The 20,741-nt window shown below is 37.5% G+C and overlaps 1 protein-coding gene across 1 annotated transcript in view; it reads left to right on the top strand.

Moving 5' to 3' along the window:
* Positions 1 to 20,741, top strand: part of EYS (eyes shut homolog) — a 718,715-nt gene that overhangs the window by 484,044 nt on the left and 213,930 nt on the right. Inside the window, exon 35 of the mRNA XM_066314978.1 lies at positions 19,017 to 19,129. Within this exon, the coding sequence (XP_066171075.1) occupies positions 19,017 to 19,129 (113 nt within the window). The remainder of the gene's footprint in view (positions 1 to 19,016; positions 19,130 to 20,741) is intronic.

Here is a 20,741-nt window from a genome sequence, read left to right as displayed (position 1 = left end):
TTTAAAAGAGAAAATCGTACTTGACCAGCCTCACAGTCTCTGTAGTTAGGTAACTAGATTGGTGGAAAAGGGAGAGCAGTAGATGCTGTCTACCATGACTTCAGTAAAATTTTTGACATGGTCTCTTATGACATCATCATAGAAAAACTGACAAAGTACAGGTGTACATAAAAGTTCACAGTGAGGTGGATTAAAAAAAGTCTGAATGACCATGCCTGAAGTGATCAGTGATGCAAAGTCTGGTTGGAGGTCAGTAACTAGTGAGGTGCCTCAGAATTTAATAGTGGATCCAAAACTGTTCGACATCTTCATTAGTGACCTGGATGAACAAACAGAATGCACCCTCAGAAATCACAGAATCACAGAATGTGTAGGTTGGAAAAGACCTTCAAGATCATCGAGGCCAACCCAGCCCTAACACCTCAACTAGAATATGGCATCAAGTACCACATCCGGTCTTTTTTTAAACATATCTAGGGATGGTGACTCCGCCACCTCCCCAGGCAGACTATTCCAGTATTTAATAACTCTTTCCATGAAAAACTTCTTCCTAATATCCAACCTATATTTCCCCTGATGCAACCTGAGACTGTGTCCTCTTGTTCTGTCAGTTGCTGCCTGGAGAAAGAGACCAACTCTCCCCGACTACAGCCACCTTTCAGGAAGTTGTAGAGAGTGATAAGGTCACCTCTGAGTCTCCTTTTCTCCAGGCTAAACAACCCCAGCTCCCTCAGTTGTTGTTCATATGGCTTGTTTTCCAAGTCCTTCACCAGCTTTGTTGCCCTCCTCTGGATGTGCTCAAGCATCTCAACATCCTCCCTAAAGTGAGGGGCCCAGAACTGGACACAACACTCAGGGTGTGGCCTCACCAGTGCCCAGTACAGGAGAAGAATGACTTCCCTGCTCCTGCTGGCCACACCATTCCAGATCCAGGCCAGGATGCCATTTGCCTTCTTGGCCACCTGGGCATGAAGGCTCATGTTCAGCTGCTATCACCAGAACCCCCAGGTCCCTTTCCTCCTGAGCACTGTCCAGCCACACCGACCCCAGTCTGCAACACTGCAGGCGACTATTGTGGCCAAAATGCAGGACTTAGCACTTGGACTAATAAAACTTTATCTAGTTAGACTCTTCCCATCCATCCAACCATTCCAGATCTCTCTGCAGAGCCCTCCTACCTTCCAACAGGTCAACATATGCTCCCAGCTTAGTGTCATCCACAAATTTACGAATGGAAGATCCAATAGCCTCATCCATACCATCAATGAAAATATTGGACAGAGCTGGCCCCAGCACAGACCCCTGAGGGACACCACTGGTGACTGTCCCCAGCTGGGTGCAGCACCACTCACCACCACTCTCTGGGCCCAGACATCCAGCCAATTCCTAACCCAGCAAAGAGTGCTCCTGTCTAAGCCATGGGCTGCCAGTTTTTCTAGGAGTGTGCTGTGGGAGACAGTGTCAAAGGCCTTGCTGAAGTCCAAATAGATAACCACCAGAGCCCTTCCTGCATCGACCAGGCAGGTCATGTGGTCATAATAGGATATCAGGTTGATGAAACATGACCTACCCTTCCTAAACCCGTGCTGGCTGGGCTTGAGACCATAGCCATCTGTTGTGATGCATTTTGGACTTTACCAAGTTTCTGCTTGCTTTTGTTCTTTGTTTTATAATGGCTTGTTCCATGTACCCCATGTTTTACCCCATTATGGTTTACCCCAGTTATTGTTATTAATCAGTTATCATTTATGTGACACCTGAGTCCTGCCTGTCACTTCAAAGCCTCACCCTGATCTCTAGAAAGTTCTGGTGAGGATGTCGAGTGGTTGGTGGCGTCCAAGTCCCCCTTCCCTATTTGGCCCTTGATTTGTCCTATAAGTTGCCATTTATGTACAGAGTCACTCCCTTCCCATTCTGGATTGGTTCCAAATTGTATCCTCCCCACTCCCCACCCCTACATTTACGGTAAAAGTCCACGAGTTTAGTCGGCTTCGGCGAGCTGACTCCTGGGTGAAAGGGAATTGTGAGAATTTAATAAAACCCAGCTGAAGTCCTCCACCGGAGTTCTGTCCCTTTATTTCTCTCGTTGTTCACACTTCTGCTGAGGCAAGAACCTACAGGATTGGAACTGTATTCCAGAATACAGGACTGGAACTGTATTCCTGAATACAGGACTGGACCTTTTTGCGATGCCAGGGCAGAGCTAGCCAGGGAAAGAGGGAGAAAGCCTGTAAAAAAGCACGGCACAGTCTCAGCCATCTTCTAAGTACTGCATGATGACACTCAGTATAAACTGTTCCAAAAGTTCTAAGGTCGACTCAAAACTGGAAAGTGGCTAATTCTCCAGAAATTTCTGCTGCCATCCAGAGGGACCTCAACAGACTGGACAAATGGGGAGCAATGAGAAATCTCATGAAGTTCAAAAAAGGGTATTGCAAAGTCCTGCAACTGAGGAATAATAATCCCATGTGCAAATACATTGTGGTGTCACCTGACTGGAGCACAGTTTGGCAAAGGATAACCTTGGATTTCTGGTGGGCAGCAAGCTGTCTATGACCCAGTTAAGCATCCTCACAGTTCATGGGTGGGGATTCATCCTCTCTATTCAGTACTGGTGAGCTTGTGTCTGAATTAATAGGACCAGTTCTGTACCTGTCCAGTATAACAAATATCTGGACTTACTGGAATATATCCAGTAGAGGGCCACAAATATTATCAAGGGGTTGGAACATCTCTCATATAAGAAAAGACTGAAAGAACTGTGAGATTTTCTTGGGATTTTTGATGCCTTCCTGTCATATCACCCCAAGACTTTCGCTGGTCAATTCTCTCAGGGACCCTATGCAAAAGTACCCTAATTTTCTCAGACAAAAGATGCTGTTTCAGTGATACACAAAAATATGATTCTGTTTCTGTGGAGATCATGTCCTTATTTTGAAGAACATTTTGAAAAGGGATAGCATTGTTTTGAACTTGTATGCAAGTTCTTTTTATGGATTTGAAAGTTCAAATCCAGGTGATCATTTGTCTTTGAACAATATTGGCAGGCCTGCAAGATCAGGTTTTGTCTTTCATCTGTGAGGACTTTTATTTTCCCATAGCTGCCTCGTTGACCAGATGTTAAGATCTTCAGTTTTCTGTTGATGTTGCCACTTAATTATTCCACAGTTCCTGCACATTACCACAGGATCCTGGCAATAGCTACAGCCCTTTTTGTTGTTAAGATATCTCCTTGATATCTTATCTCAGTATATGTGCTGATATGGGATTTGTCCTGGGATAAAACTTTCAGTGTCTTCGTGATGCTTTCACTCTTTGACAGATGTGATTCCCTTAGTTACATTAACCATTTGTCTCTTCTTCCTATTCAGTGTGCAAAATCTAGGGCAGTTACAGACATTTGGGATGACTCCTACTGAACATGTTCAGCCCTTTTTATCCAACAGCTTCTCATTTTCCCAGATTTCCTGATTTTCCTGGAAATGTGGTAGTGTTTATGTGCATAAAACCTTCTCAGGTAGCATGTCAGGTACTTCACTTTCACCTTTGCTTGCCTATTATTCATATCCAGTCTGGAAGCTCTTTTTAAAAAAATGATTGTTACCTTGAAATTGGCAGCAGGCAGCATTATGGGGTGGACAGCACACTCAAGCAGGCTGAGTGTTTGATGGAGCTATGCCTTCACACTGATATCTTAAAAGCTGATGCAATTCAAAATTAATTAAAAAAGTTAGAGAGTTGTAAGTATAGGTTTATGACCTCATATTATAGAAACAACAAAAGAAAATAATTGCTGTTTTTCTGGAAGAAATGGATCTTAACAGATGGCACCATCTGTGATGTTGGCATTTTAATAATTCCTCTGTGTGAATCTTTGAGGTCCTTTTTGAAAGTTTCAGTAGGTCTGGTTGATGATAAGTAAGAAGCAAGGCTTGAGCAGTTAGCAGAAGACTTTCATGAGCCCTTAGAGGGTATGTTTGGTATCAGTCCATTCCAGCAAAGCTTAAAGCTTAAACTACGGTGAAGTGACTTAGTGCAGCAATGCTCTTCAGTGCTTGCATCCCAGACTTCTGTCATCTAAACAGTTTGAGTTCCTTCCAGACACTGACTTGAACACTGCACTGTTTCCATGCCTGGGAGGAAAGGCTGTAATCATCCATTGAATAAGTGTACTCTGGGATCTTCTGTAATAAGCTCAGACTATCTGTTTGTACTGAAAATATATACAGGCACACTTTCTGCCTAAAAAGAAGTTTCACACATAAATTTTGTGCAGTTTGTTGGTCTTGTTTATCCCTTCCTTTCAGTCTCTTTTTCAAGGTAGAATTATATCTAAGAGTCATGAATACTGGCCACTACACTCTCTGTAGGCAATGAAGAAGAACAAAGAAGAGACAGGATTTATCCTATGGAAAAGGTAATTGTGTTTGGCCAGGTACCAGCAGATATCAGGTTGTGGCCTCTAATCTTCCTTTGTAGTTCTTGAGGTGATACAACCTGCTGGTATAAACCTAAAGGGGGACTGTGCAAGAGCAATTACTTCCTTGTAGTTTAGGCAGGATCCTTTCAGGTTCAGAAGAAACCAGACATTTGACAAGGCAGAGATATATTTGACAGCATGCATGTACTAGTGGGGCAACTAATGCAGTGATTGCCCAAATGACCCTTTCGATCAGCAGTTCCCTAGATTTTTTGCCCACTCTTTCCTTCTGTATTTGGTGACTGTAGGTTCATTTCTTGCAGACTGTTTCTTTATGCAATTTAAGAGACTGCACAAATATTGCCTTTAGTTTCTTTATGCATTCTTTGCAACATACAGTTAAAATCAAGAGCTGATCTTATTTAACTATCAATTTACTCATCTGTTAACTTGTTTTTTTGATAAAGGTAAATTTTGTGGCATCAATTGTAGCAATCAAACCAAACTCAATCTATATGAGAAAAAAAAGCATGTTATGTAAAATTCATATCACATTTTAATAGATAAAATTGATCTGAATATTCATCTGTTCCTATTTTATGTATGTGTGATTTTTCTGAAAGTTTTTTTCAGCAGCAGAGAATTTTATGCCACAAACATGAAGTTTTGGGTGTATAACTTCATCCTATTAAAATGCAAATCCGTGAGTTTCTCTTCAGGAAAAAAAAAAAAAAAAAAAAAAAAGAAGACAATTTGCTGCTAAATCCCATTGAAAATTACTTTTACTGATTAAACTTCTGTGCTTTGGATAGCCAGTGAAGCAAATTGTTGCCACTTCTGATAAATGTGTACTCAGTAACCAAAAGCATCCATGTTGCTATGAGGTACACTAAGGTAGTTTATTTAATTTTCCATAACCATTTAGTGCTTCCTGAATTTTAAATTTAAAACAAACAAACAAACAAACAAACAAACACCACCAACTTTGCTCTCACAGCAGTGTTTTTACAGTATTCTGGTACAGTATCTTGGATTTTTTTTATTTCTTACCTGTCACCATTTTTACTAGTGTTTGTATGACTTTGCATATCTCTAACACCTTTAGTGGCAAATGTGTTTTCATGCAATGACTCATGGTAAGCATTGCATCAACTACATTATAATTTCTCTGTGAAATTTTGTATGATAATTGCTATGTGTCAATATGTATTAATTCTCCCTACTGGATCTGGCTGGGATGCAGCTAATTTTCTTCACAGCAGCTTGTATGGTGCTGTGTTTTATACTGGTGACCCAAGCATTGTTGATAATATAGAGATGATTTGGCTGTTGCTGAACATTGTTTACATAGCATCAATTCCTTCTGTTACTTGCTCTTACCCCTCAGGGAATAGACTGAGTGTGGTCAAGAGCCTGAGAGGAGATACAGCTGAGAGAGCTGATCCTAGGTGACGAAAAAAGATATCCCATACCATATAATATCATGCTCAAGGACAAAATGGGAAGTTTTTCCAAAGTAGCTGTTGCTCAGGGACTGGCTGGGCACCTGCCTGCTGGTGGTGATTGCTTTTGCATCGATTTTTTTCTTCATTTGCTAAACTGTCTTAATGAAAACCCATGAGTTTGCTCACTTTTCCCCTTCTTCTTTCTACCATCCTGACGGGGGTGGGAACAAGAGAGTGGAGGGATCTTCCAGCTGGGCTCTAACCACTGTATTGTCTCAACTGCAGTGTCACCTCAGAGGGAGACGTGTGTGGCTAATTTGTGTCATGTGCTCACAGAGAATCATGCACAGTATTTTCTCTTATACTTCTTTTAGGTGTCATTGATAATTTGTAGGCCTGCAGTAGACTTTTCATTGTGCTAAAGGTATTTCCAGAAGTGAGAGCCCTGCCTGACTAGCTGGTAAGAACCATTCCTTCTGCAAGGAACTAACAATTTCTTTATAAAGAAATACTAGGACAGCCAGCAGAAGGTCCTTTTTACATATTTTATTTGACAATATTCATTTGAGGTAATATAACTTCTCTAATCTTTGAGTGAAATGAACGCTGAAATCTGGGGTTTTCTTGTGGAATCTTAACACAAGGATGCATAAAAATACCTTCACAGTTGGTAGCCCCTCGATCTGACCTAAATTGTACAGTTATCTGGGCATTAAATTCTGCATGGTTTTCTTTAGTTAAAGACCAAAAGTCTTCAAAATAAGTAGCATCCCAGGTTTTGGTAGAAAACATCTATAAACTAAAGCATTTAATCTCTTCATAATAAAAGCTTAGTATGAAGTCAGACAAAGTAGAAGAAAAATGGCTAGTCACAACCCTCATCCACCACCATGACCTTGCAGGAGGGTTTTTAGTCTGTCACTGCCTTTGTGAAATGTAGTGAATTTGCATCTTCTTTGTTCCCATTTTCTTCATTATTTCTGAGCCCAGATTCTGTGCTCTTTTCTCCTAAGAGTAGGTTCAGTTTCTCTGCTTAAGCTGCAGTCTGCTGATTTCCTGTGATGCCTATTGTCTTCCATCTGGGTTGTGACCTAGAAATTTTTTATTTTTTTAATCAGATCCCACTCTTTGGCTCATTATGGAAACCAATCATATTTTATATTTCTAACAGTGTAAACTTTATGCTTAAGGGACCATAATGCCAGTTTTAAATAGCAGCAAATGAAATTTGCAGCCTATTACAAAATGACACTGATACATAACTGTCTAGGAAAACCCTGACCCTGGAAATTTTAGCACTGTTTTTCCAGTGTTCATAAGACAAATTGTTTTGGTGACAGCTGCAATATTTGTAACTTGGTCATGTTTCTCATTTGTAGTCTGTCATTCTTCTTTTCTCCATGTGTTTCAAACTCATGTAAGGTCCAGCTCAGTTTGAGATTTTGGCAAGTTTTATTTAATCTTTATGCTTCCTTCTTTCTACTTCCAACATATATTATATTCTTTGCTGTTTCCTTGTGTGGGAATTTCTGTGTATTCATTATTCCCAGTATCCTCTTCCAGCAGGTGATTGCCAGACACTCATGCAATTTTAATTAAGGAAGTTTCACACCTTCCGTCTTTGATGTTTTCAGTTCTTTATCCAATCTCTTTAATTTTGTGTGTTTTCTTTCCAAAAAAGAAAACCGTCACTGAAGATGCAGCTTTGTTTGTCTAGATTCTATTTAAAATATGGTGATTCCTGTTTGCTCCTTCCAGAGTTAATCTGGGTGATTAGTGTTTCTGTAGTGTCCTTGACATTTATCAATCTACAGTGTAAGATTTGTGGGTTTGTGTATTTTTAGACAGAGTGTGTAATTGATGAATAAAAGGACATAATTTTTTTTTGTTGACAAATAGATGCTACCAAATTCAAAAGCATTTGGTTTCCTGTTATACATGATAAGTTAGTCTCACAGCTATGTGTTTTCGCCTAGAATCTACTTCTCTAATAATATCAGCAATCTCTCTCTGCATTCATTCTCAGTACAGGATCTCCCATTCTCATTGATCTTCTACATAGAAGTTTCCATTATTTCAGTAACAATAAATTGACTTTGTGTTTCTTGGCAGCTTTGACATTTTGCTGTGTTGTTTTTTTCCTTTTCCCAATAGCAAACAATGTAGCAGAGGCAGATTTTATAGAAAACTGTGGCAAATGGAGGCCATTCCTGATCCCTGGCAAATAAGCCCCTCAGTGCTGTTTGCTTAATGGCTTCACTCTACACTAAGTATCCGAATGTACCTATTGGGCATGCAGGGAACATCTGAGCCTGAAAAGTGGTCAAACAACACATTTGCCAACCCAGCAGGAAATACACTCTGCTCTGAAGGTAGAGGCTGACTAAGCTGCTGTAATATAAAGAGTCATTAAGAGAAGAACATGATGATCACATTGTTCGTAAATTTGTGATTTTTGGTGTGCAACATAAAAATAAAAGAAGAACAAAGGAACTGGCAGCTGTTCTACACTGGAAATGTAGCTATTATTTTGTGCTCTGTCACCTAAATTCAATGAGATTTGGAAATGAAAGAATAGGGTAGGAGGAGGAATCATTTAATGAAATGGAACTGTGGAGAGCATTAGCACAAAATCCTTAATTTCCAATTTTATTAGTATTAATGGTAATTTTTCTGAAAGCAAAAAGGAGTAAAGATAAGTTACTCTATTGGTACCTGTCCCTCTCTTCTGTGGTTTAAAACTCTCTGTTTACCTGGATTTTACTTAATTTACTGTGTTTGTGATTACAAATTTCTGATAACCATATATAGAATTACAGCAGGCTGTTTTCTCTGTGTATAATAGTAGCAGAAAAAGGAATATGTGATTATGTCATGTGTCATTATATAGATTCTTATACAAGGTTACAGAATGCTGCTTTACAAACAATTGTTTACAGCATGGGCTGAATAGTATGAGAAGAAGATAAGAGAGGAAAAATTAAAACCGAGTACATTTATAGAATATATTTTAAAAGTAACACAAGCTAATTATAAGATGAAATGCTAATCTAAACCTGAAATAATAGTAATATCCTAACTATTCACATAAGGTAATATTTTTTGGCATTTGTAAACTCATAGGTAAGCAAGATCTGAAAAAAAAATGCTGCTGATTTTGTCCTACAATCAATTTGTGAAAATTGTTTGTCCATTCTCCAGTCCTACAGTCCATCTTGTATGTCCATACAGCAGAGTACTTTGAATCCTTTAATGGGGTTGGAGGAGAGGGATTTGGGTTAGCCAGATGTTTAGGTTAAAGAGATTCGTGGTTTACAGCATAAACGATTGCATTGATGCAAACCTCTGTGTCACTATGTGTGTGAGTGTACACATGTGCATGCGTGTGTGTGTGTGTGTGTGTATTCGTATATGAAAATTCATACATTATGGCTGCTGAAGTTCTAAGCCAAATCATGTGGAAAGTCTTCTACTAACATGAATGAAGAAAAATCTGAGATCATCAGGCACCCTGTAATTTGTACAGTTTTACAGGAAAGAGTTTGTAGATTTCTTACAGTAAAGAACCAGGAAATCCTGGTGGACAGCAAAAGAGACAGGAGCCAGCAATGTACCCTTGCAAAGGAGGCTAATGCTATCCTGAGCTGCATTAGGAGAAGCACTGCTGGCATGTTGAGGGAGGGGATCTCTATCCTGTGTTCAGCCCTGGCGAGGCCACATCTGGAGTGCTGTGTCCAGTTCTGAGCTCTTCAGTACAAGAGAGACATGGAGCTCCTGGAGAGAGACCAGCACATGACCATAAAGATGGCTAGGGAACTGGAACATCTCTCCTGTAGGAAGGCTGAGAGAGCCAGGACTGTTCAGCCTGGAAAAACTCAGGAGGAAAACTCATCAACATTCTGCAAATATCTGAAGAAAGGCTGCAAAAAGGGCAGAGCTAGGTTCTTTTCAGCAGTGCCAAGTGACAGAACCAGAGGCAAAGGGCACAATATGAAACACAGGAGGTATCATCTCAATATCAAAGCTTTTCTGCTGTGAGGATGTCTGAGCACTGGCACAAGTTGCTCTGATTGGTGTGGGAGTTTCCATTCATGGAGATATTCAAAACTTGCCTGAATCTGATCCTGAGGATTGGCTCTAGGTGACACTACTTTAGCGGGGGGGCGGGGTGGGGGGGTTGGATAAGGTGACCTCTGGAGGTCTCTTCAAACCTCAGCCGTGCTGGGATCTGTTACTGTTCTTTTTCCTAGCATCCTGTATTAGTTGCTACTATGGAGATATAGGATACAGGTTCAGTGTCTGCTGAAGATGGTTCTTTACCCTCACCTAATATTTGTCCTTCTAAGAGAATGGTAGGAGAAGAAATATGAATTATTTCCCGTGATCAGATGCACTTTGATGTGACAGTAGGAGCTTCAATGGCATCAGTATAGTGGAAGGGAGGGTTCAGACTCCTCTGAGTTCCAGATCTTCATACTGTTACTAATGCCACTTGTAATCTCTCTGAAGACTGAATAGAAAATTAAATTATTTTATCTTAGTAGGATATATATTGCATGAACATAATTTTTTTAACCTCATTCAACGGGCTTTTAATAGCATTGACCTTTTTTGACTTTTGCAAAGTTTTTTTTTTCAACAAGAAAGAATATGCTTGAAAAAAAATGTAAATGCATTAAATCTCTGGAAAGGGAAAGTGGCTGACCTTGTGGCGTTTGTCCTGCATAATAGCCTGAGGTATGTTGATAGTAAAAATGAAAGAGGTAAGATTTCATCTTGAGAAGAATAGAAAAGGTGAGCATTGAGGCTTAGAGAAATATTAGGGAAGGAGAGGAGGGAAGTCACTTCCAGAATCTGAGTGATGGTAGCAAGTAAAGGAACAGTTTAGAATCTGCCATGCATATTTAATTATTTTAATATGTGGGGTTTTTTTAATAAGTGAAGAGCTTACTTTAAACTTCCAGTTTTTAGAACATGATTTGATTTTTTTCTCTAGATCATATAGTGCATAATCTAGTTTCACAAAAATTTGTAAATGCTTTAGACAAGGAGTCTAAGAGCATGAAACTCAGGGCAAGTATGAGAATTTTAGGATTAGGTGAATCTTTTGACAAGTATATGAAATGCATACAGGTCAAGGTGGAGAAAAATAAAATTTAGAGCTAGAGCAAAAGGAAATGCTCCAGAAAAATCAACATCAGTCTTCATCAGTGACTTTGGTAGTACAGTTCAAATCTCTGGATGAGCTTATTGTATAAGTCTCTCAGGACTGCATCTCTCAAAATGGAATCAAAATAAACCAAAGAACTAGGTAACCAAATCCAAGTGCTTGCTAAAAGTTCTTGTTCCCTCAGAAGATATAAAAAACAAGATTACATGTCCACTTCTCAGCTGTGCCAAGTTTAACTGCCGTTTACCTAAATCTATGTTAAGATGAATTATAGATATACTTTCTTGTTCTACTACATTTGTCACAAGGGCAGTAACACCTAACTGAATGACAAAGCAGACAATAAAGAGTAGTAACCCATCAGTTGTTTCATTAAAAATTAACATAAGTTTTAAATTTTTAGTTATTAGTAGAGTTTATTTGGTTTAAACACAATTCATATTGTTTCACCATAGTAAGATAAATGTATTGTGGAAGTCTGTGAATTCATTGCCTTCTTGGCACATCATGTTCAATGTTTTTATGTGATCTGTCCACTGTAGATACATCTCCAATCACATAAATACACGTGACTAACGCCTTGATATCCTTGGAATGCCCACATGCTCCTAAAAGCTTTATTATGTGTCAGGCAGCTGTCCTCATTGTCATGTTCCTAACACTGTAAACCACTACTTCTCACCCAGTTTTGATACATGCCTCGTTGGATTCTCTGGAGTATTTTGGGGAAGTGAAGGCATTTGCTGAAAGGCGTTGTGTGCCAGCTGATATGTTCTTTACCTAGTGTGTGAGGAATTCTGTGTTATCTTGCAACACCTCTTGTCTGAAGAAAGTGCACTAGAAAAGAAAATGTATTTAAGGTGTACTAAACCAGACATCCAGTTGCATATGTTTCTAGAAGGTTTGCTGGCATGATATAAGAAAAGCATAGATCATGAAAATTTATGAAGAAATTTTCCTTGTCTCTTCTTTCTTCCACAGAGAATCTTCAATTTCTTAGGAGTCTGAAAAAATTCGGCCCTTCTGAATATATTATACCATATATATTTAATAAAGAAAAGCCTATTTTATCAGAGTATTTTCATTTTTATGGGCATTTTTAATTTTGAAGACACCCTTTTGTATACAAAGGTATCTGGTTTAGATAAGATGTTATCTCTTCTGGTTTAGATAAGATGTTATCTCTTCTAGTCAGACAGATGTAAAACTTGTTAGAACTCTTCCCTTTTTTGTAACTCAGCATCTACAATTCACTTAGTGTTTCACACTGAATCTTTCTTTAGAAATAGAATATCCTGACTTGAAAATCATCCATGAAGATCACCAAATCCATCAGCATATAAACACATATGCTTGATACAAACATCTTAGGTTAAATGTTTGTAGATTTGAGTGGTTGGTTATTGATTGGACAAGAACCAGAACTAGAGAAGCTGACTCACTTGGACTGAAGACTAGTTCATGGTGATGAACTAGGAACACCTTTCCTTAAGTGCTGTAATACTGTAAAATGTGTTAGCATGGTGTTCAACGTGTGTGACTTCAGTATCACTCTGCAAAGGTGAAGTGCAGGGAGATGAACTGATTTCCACAGCTGATAGTCTGTACTATTCCAGAAAGGAAAAATTTTCCAATTTTTATTCTACATTTTCAAGTCCTCTCAGGCCAATATATTTTCCATCTTTCTCAGGGAGAAGGTATTGTACCACATTAAACAGAGAGAATTGAAAAAAGAAAAATTGCAGTAGTTGAACTTATTAAGAATTGCAATAACAAATGCAGTAAGTGAATCATGCATTATGGTTATAAGCATAAACATCAAAATTGTTTACAATAGGGGCAGACATTGCTAGCCATAAGGCTTTTAGGAAGGTTCTTCCTCACCTCAGAACTTTCATATCCCTTCTGAAATGCAACACTGCACTTGTTACAGTGCAAGCCAAGAGCAAGTCTGAAAGATAAGGAACCTGGCCAAGGATGAACTTTCATAAAAATGGTAAGGGAATTTCTCAGTACTCTTGAATCATTCAGACTTACTGATTTTAATTAATCCTTTGAGGTTTAATGATCCATTCTGAGCTAGAACTGTCAAGATCATGGAAAATTGACAGTGAAGCACTTAGACTCAAGATTTAGGCTGCCAGTCAATTTAGATGAAGAAATTATGCCAGAGGAATGTGAATGTCAGTTATGTGGTGAGCTGGTTCCCCCTGAGTCTGGGACCAGGCAGATGACCAGCCTGGTTTCCGCTGTGAAGCGCAGCAGTGCACAAGGTGGTTTGCAAATTCAGACTCAATGGAGAGGATAGTCTCAGTTACCTGCTCTACAGCACAGAAGATTGGAAGGAGTACTGAGCTGCTGGTTTCCCATAGCAGAACTATCAGAGTTGCTACTTTTGAAACTCCTGATTTCAGTGGCTGGAACAAATGAGACATGAAGAGCAGAAATGTAAACCTCTACCACCCTAAGCAGTTTGAGGATTTATTTTCTCCCCCTCTTCTGCCTATATTATTATGATTTACTATTCTTGTTTCATTAAATTCTAATGATAGGATTCAATATCCATGGCAGATACAACAAAAGCAGATTCAGGGTAATAGCAGTAAATTCTTTTTAAAAATCAGTAAAAGTAGTTAGATTAAAAAAAAAAATCTGGATTTCACCTACTTCTTGACTTCCTTTTCAGTTTTGGTAGTATAACTTAATTAAATTTATTTTGGGTTATTTGGCTCAGAATCAAAATATCGGTGTAAAATCATCTGTTATATTAAACTGTGAATTGACTGAAACTTTGGTGTTCTGTGTAGGTTTATATAATATTTCATTTCATAGTCAATATGAGTCAGAATGGAGAAGATTTCAGTTCCTTTGTGTTACACTTATTTTATTGATATGATAGCATGTAGGCAATTTTACCTGTACATATTCCCATTTTGCCTTCCCATTTCTTCACTAGTACCAGGACAGAGGCTGAAGCAATATTCCTTCTCCTATATTTTAAGAGTTTTCTTTTATTACTATTGTTTAAAAGTTAATACTACTTTTCATTTTCCTACACATTTTGAAATGTCATTAAACTCTTTGGTTTATACTCCTTTATCTAACAATAAAAATTCTTGTGTTTTAAAATTTGAACTGAGTATGGAAAGTGTTATTAAAAGTAAATATTAGGAAGTAAAGTAATGAACAGTATAGACACATCAAAGGCACACACTGCCCTGACACTGCCTACTTCAGCAAGACTTCTCAAAGAGAAGTACGTTTTTCTCTCATTAGTAGCTATGCAAATTAACCAGACAAGTATTCCCCATTTTGCTTGAACTACCAGAGTTAAAATGAATAAGGATTAAGTGATTTTTAAAAAATTTAAATCAGTAACAAACATTTTTTTGGCTATGTCACTCACTGATATTTATTTTTAACAAAGTCTTGAAACTTTTGGGCTTGAAGAAAGTACATGTCCCATATATAGCATGTTGCCTTGAATGCAGGCAAGCTTCAGTAAGCATTCAGTAAGTGAAATATAAAGGCAGAATAATGTCCTGTTCGATTCTGATTGTCTTGCTGCTAATTTGAAAGTCTCTATATTTCTATTTTGTGCTGTATGTAATTCAGTATCTAAGAGAGAGAGATAGGTTTTAAAATGACATTTTTAAAGAACAAATTTCAAATTCTTCTTTAGGTGGAAGCACCACCACCACAGCCCATGAAACTTAGATGTGGGGTTTTTTGTGGGTTTTTTAAAATATTATTTTTGTTTTTTATGGAGTGGGCTCAGTATTGAAGTTCAGTTTCAGTGGGCTTCAAGTGGGTTACAACTGAGATGTTTAGCCAAATTTTTATGGCAAATTTAAAGAGAATAAAGAAGTGAGATTATGGCTTGCTTAATTTAAGAGTTCATTATAGCTGTTTCAAATTATTCTATTCACTAGCAGAAAACAAAAAAGCTGTTATCTAAGTTATAAAGAAGCTGTTATCTAAGTTGAAAGGCTTTTTGAGTTATTAATTTCTAAATGGTTCATCATGGTTTTAATAAAAGCAAGTTAAAATTTTATTAAAATACTGAAAACTATTCAAAAGGATTATTTTATTTAAGTTCAAAATATTGCACTTTAAAACTTTTGTAGTCTATTGAAGAGAGTTCTACTAATTAGACTCCAAAATCAGACATATTTCAGGAATAACAAAGATGTGAAAGACTATTAAATAGTGTATTTTGGTACACTTTAATATCTACAGTGAGAATTTTTAAGATATATTAATTTATCTTGAGTGGAGAAAAATTAGGAAAAATTGTGCTATGCTTTGTTTTCTTTCCAGTTAACCATACTTTTCAAATAAATTCTCAGATCATAAGCCAAAACCTCATTATATTATTTATGAATCCATACTGAATTGACAGCATGTAACTTCATTTCATTTGGAGCTCCTTCTAGGTTAATTCTATCTAGCAGCACCTTAATTTGAGCTCGTCAGTAAGGGATGTTAATAAATGATTTGGCATATATGTGTGAACTTTTCCTACAAGGTAAGTATCTGTACTCATTTTTGTCAAGTATAAAGGGCGTTTAAAGAGCATGGTTACTATATGTCAAACATATCTGAATAGATTGTGAATAGTGAATTTTATTAAACTAAGATTCTGGTGTTGCTCTGGCCCTGACATTTTCAGGCAATTTAAGTGTTACAATTTGTCTGCATAATAATGTATTTTTGTAAATGGAAGGAAGCTCAACTACGTGTGAAGTCTACATTTTAATAATCTGCTAAACACAAAAAGTATCTGTTCTCAAAAATAGAAAAATAAAAGCCATGTTTTTTTGATTATATATATCAATAGCTCTTATTGCTATATATCTCTAAGATGTTGGGGTTTTGTATAGATAGCATAGCAAATTCAAGTAATTGTTTGACCAAAATGTTTATAATGCAGTCATAGCCAAAAAAAAAAAAAAAAAAAAAAAAAAAAAGGTATTAATTTTAAGATTGCTTTAGAGGAATACATTACCTTCAAAATATGCACATATCAATGTAAGAGAAATTATTAGGAGGCTATCCAGTAGTGAGGGGAAGCAAACATGTTGTTAAAATATTCACTGTTATAGTTTTTGGGAAAATATTCAGCTAAATGCTGATATCCAAACCAAGTGACTATTTTGCTCTTCAGTGTGCAAAATGGACCATAGGTTGGCATAGTGAATTTTCCCTGTAGCAGAGTCTTGGCACAGTAGCTATCATAAATATCATAAAATCATATTGTGTCTGTCCTTTGCTTTTTTGTTGTTGTTGTTTGTTTGTTTGTTTGGGGCTTTTTTGGATTTGGGGTTTTTTGTTCATTTTTACTATCCTGAGAAACAGGACTTTTGTTGAAACACATGCATAGTATGACTGAGACAATCATGAGGCTCAGGGAGAAAAAGCTGCCCAGCTTTACCGAGTTTATTTATGCAGCCAGTATTAAAAGACTGTTCAATTGTTCATTTTTGGGGGGGCAATGTTACACATCCCATGTAGTTTCCAGCTCAGAATCCTGTAACCATTTCTATTTGTGTTCATAATAAATTTATAACAGATCCTGCATCCTGTTAATTTGAAAATTATTTTATTTACTATTTATAAAAGGCAAGGGAGAGAAAAGCAAGCATCTCTTCCAAAAATTAAAATGCGAAGGTTAGTAGGGCAAGACATCTGTAAAGATTACCTGATATATTTTATTATCATGATGGCAGCAAAAGCAGACTGCTGAGTGTATGTCCATCACTGTCCTTGGCAGTCCATTACACTTATTTCCATGCCAGTGGCTGGCAAAGGAGGAAGAGAAAAAGTGTTCTATTGTCTGTAATCCATATGAATAACCTCTGCCAACCCTTGTGGTATATTAAATAGTACTGTTTTCTTAAAGTACAAAGTTAACTTGGAGGAGAGTGTTCACGTCCAGTTCTTGAATGAGGTTTTTGGGTTTTTTTCAAGTTCCAGGAAGCTTCATTGTAATCCTCTGTGTTTGCTCCACAGGGAAACCATCTTCCCTTTGCCACACTTGAACTTTGTTGACTTTCTAGAGGGTTACATAAATTTCCACATAATTGCAGTGTAATAATGTATCTCTTTTAAAGTCTTAACTTCCTGTAAGCCTTTGCTGCTAAGGAAATAAACAATAAACTGTTAGTGAGCTCTTTGAACCCTCCCATGGGTTGGAAGGCCAGTTCATTCTGTTTATAGTGTATGGCATGGCAAGCTGTGCTGTGTTCCAGAGTGGCTGAGCAGTGCAGAGAAAAGCAATTCTCCTTGCTTCAACGGTATTGTACTTGAGCAGCCTATCTGTCTGCCGGGAGGGAGACAGCTCTTTTTACCCTTTTATTTTATTGATTTTAACCCTATTTACACTTGTACCATCTACAACACACTGTGGCTGGGTTCCACAACCTAATTATGCATTGTATGAAAAGCAAACCCCTTACCTTGCTTTCATCTTCAAACTGGTTCATGTCATTTTGTGTCCTTTCGATTCTGTATTTTGAGAAATTTAAAACTATTTAGCTGCACAGTGCTCTGTCTTGTCTTTCACTGACTGTGGGTTTTCCTGACTGAAGATTCCTGGTCTGTACAGTTACTCTGTTCAGGAACTCTCATATGTATCATCATCCTTACATATCTTGTAATTTTGCATATTGTGACACGCTTGCACATTGTGAAATCCTATTCTCAGGATTTTGGTTTTACTATCCTGAGTAGTGCAGAAAACACTGAGCAACTTAAATACACTGAAGATAACAGGCCCTAATACAGACTTGCAGAGAGAATTTCTGAAGACTCTCCATATTGAGAAACCTCACCATTTAGTCACATTTTTTCTGCTTCTGTTTTAACCATTCTTCTAATTTATTGAAGGCCTTCCTTGTTCTCCCAGGGGCACTGAGTTACTTTAGAATCTTTTAACACAGAAACTTGTTAAAATCCTTTGGAAATCAAAGGCTATGTGCCAAGGCATCCTTTTACACATAGTCAGTGTTCCTCCTGTGAGTTACGATTTCCCTTTTCAGAAACCCTCTCAACTATTCCCCTGCTTGTTACATTCATTTACATATATGCAAATTCTGTTCTTCAGTGTAATTCATAATCACTGTCTTGAATGGAATTGGGACTTACTGACCTGTCGTTTTAGGTGTGTCCTTGCATGCCCTAGTCTTGTCCCCATTTTCAAAATCATACAAAGCAAAAACCTAAAATCCTCTCCCCTTCCCCAAAAATCTGTGTTTACCATTCCCGTGGCTTGGATGCCATTTTAAGTGACAACCACAGTAATTTCCCATGGGAATCCCAGGCAACCACTGCTTCATCTTTCTCTTTTTTTGCCACTGTTCACTTTTTGGTGTTTTTTTGGTGTTTTTTAAAGTTTTCTAGTAGTAATTCAACTTGAGACAGATCTCTGATATATCCCAGCTAAAAAGGGGTTCTGTCATGGGAACCTCCCAGAATTACACTTCATTCAATTTTAATTTGGTGAGTCATTTACATTTCTGCTAGAGCCTTGTCTCTTTGAACATTTCCTTTATACTTAGCTGGTCTACTAGCCCTAAAGCCTTTCTGGTAGGATTAATGCTCCTGTTGGGCTTTAAAATCTTTTAATGATTTCCATAATGCTTTCAGAAAATTGTTCTTCAAGATACTTTTATTATTCTTTCTGCAGCTATCTAAACCTGACTTCACTGTTAAAAATGGGTCCTTGGCAGTACATAACAACTTATTGTTCTCTGGGTGTTCAGTGTTCCTGCAGTGATTCCCATTTTTAGTAGGTCCTTAGGCATCTTTGAAACATGATTAATGGTACTAGAAAGTTTTTGAAAAGGGACATAATAAACTTAGAAATTTCAAATCTTCCCTGTTTACCATTCCCCATGACCAGTCTTGCTCCATAGAAAAATAAATACTTTGATCACAATGGCAACAAGCAAAAGAACTGTGTAAATTTTTTCCTTTGTAGGTTTCTGGACCTGTCTACAATTTCACTGGCTGTATAAAAGTCGTAGAAATCAATAACGTCGGACCTTTCAGCTTCTCTAATGCTGTGGGAAGAAGTAATGTTGACAATTGCAGGTAAACTGCCCTCTATGCCTTTCCAAATCATAAGAAATTGTTTGTGCTGAATTTGCTTTCTTCCTTACACAGGGTGACCATTATCACAGGGTGATAATTTCAAGAATAGTTACAGAACAAAAACAAACAAACAAACAAACAAAACCCAAAACCAACCAAAAAAAAAAAAAAAACCTCAACCAAACTGAAAACCAAAACCAAAAAATCCCGACCCTAGAGAGACTGATATCTTGCTTTATTTTATGCTTTTAAAGCACTTAAGCACTTTCTTTATGGAAGATTTTTTTTTTCTCAGAGCAGTTCGATGAAGTTTGGCAGATTATTTAGAGTGAGTTATCACACCCTGAATGCTGGGTGTACTAAGAAAGATAATCGGCAGGAAAATACAGGACTGGGAAGTGGGGAGATAATGCTGGTTGTGTTTTACTCATGAATTTGGAACTTCGATTAATCCTGTTACGAATATGGATGACATGACATTTACTCTACAAGAGATTGTGAAAAATGCTGGAAAACATTGTTTCTGAATACATTTTAAAACCCCATTTGATTTCAGTTTTGCATATTCACACTGCTGTTGGTCATGCATTGACTGAAATAAAGGGCCATACAGTGGTGTACGTTAGGATTCTGTTCTGGAATATAATAGATTTGAACATGGAAAAAGGAAAGCAAAGGAAAACAGCGGTGAGTTGCATTTGTAGCAAATGAAGTCATTCAGAAGAGAATATCATTTCAGTTGTAGGATGTACATGTCCTGGAATCCTGGAGGACATTATATATGGCTTTTTACCCACGACTTTTTCCCTAGAATTTGCAGAATAGATCAATTAATGTTCAAACACTATCCTTGGAAGCTGGTTGTAACCCACTAGATCATTAATTAAAAACCAGTGAGATCTGAACTCTGCACTCACCTCCACCACTAATCCTTTAATGAACACACATTCCGCTCAAAGTTACAAAGAGTGTGTAAACCCACTGTTTAATGAACTACCTTACTCTGAACACAAAATTCAGATTGCTATCCTTGCACAGACATGCCACCATTTTTATTTAGAACAGCAGGTCATCTCCTTGTCCAAACTTGATGAAGAAATAAATCTTTTTACCCTTCAAGTTCCCAAAAGTGTTTTATCTGGAATATGTTCTCTAACAATTTATTTATTTAATAAATTTATTTATTTAACAAATGGTTGTGGGTCTAAATCCTGAACATAAAAGAAAACCCTGGACTCTGTTGTGATGAACCTCAAAGAAGAAAGAAGCAATGTTTCCTCTCTTGTCTTTCTGCACAGTGTTTCATCAGAAATTTTCCTAGTCAGAACTATGATGTCCTTCAAAATGAGGGCATGTACTCTTGTTTATGAAACTATGCCTCTGTGCAAAACAGAAATTCATAAGGATGAAAACAAGCAAGGAAGCTACTTCATGTCTTTCATTCAGGTATTAACTTTCAACAATCATGGTGAAAAAAAAATCATGGACCATCTCTGCTGTCTCTTCTGGTTACTACATTGGGAAATTTTTTTTCCATTTTGCATATGCATTAGAGCTTTGATGTCCTAACTCATAGGCAAAAAGCAGTCCTGGTTTTTTAAACTACTAGGGA

This window comes from Sylvia atricapilla, chromosome 3, assembly GCF_009819655.1.
Source record: "Sylvia atricapilla isolate bSylAtr1 chromosome 3, bSylAtr1.pri, whole genome shotgun sequence".
In the NCBI taxonomy this organism is placed as follows: domain Eukaryota; kingdom Metazoa; phylum Chordata; class Aves; order Passeriformes; family Sylviidae; genus Sylvia; species Sylvia atricapilla.
This window is presented reverse-complemented; position numbering and strand designations above follow the sequence as displayed.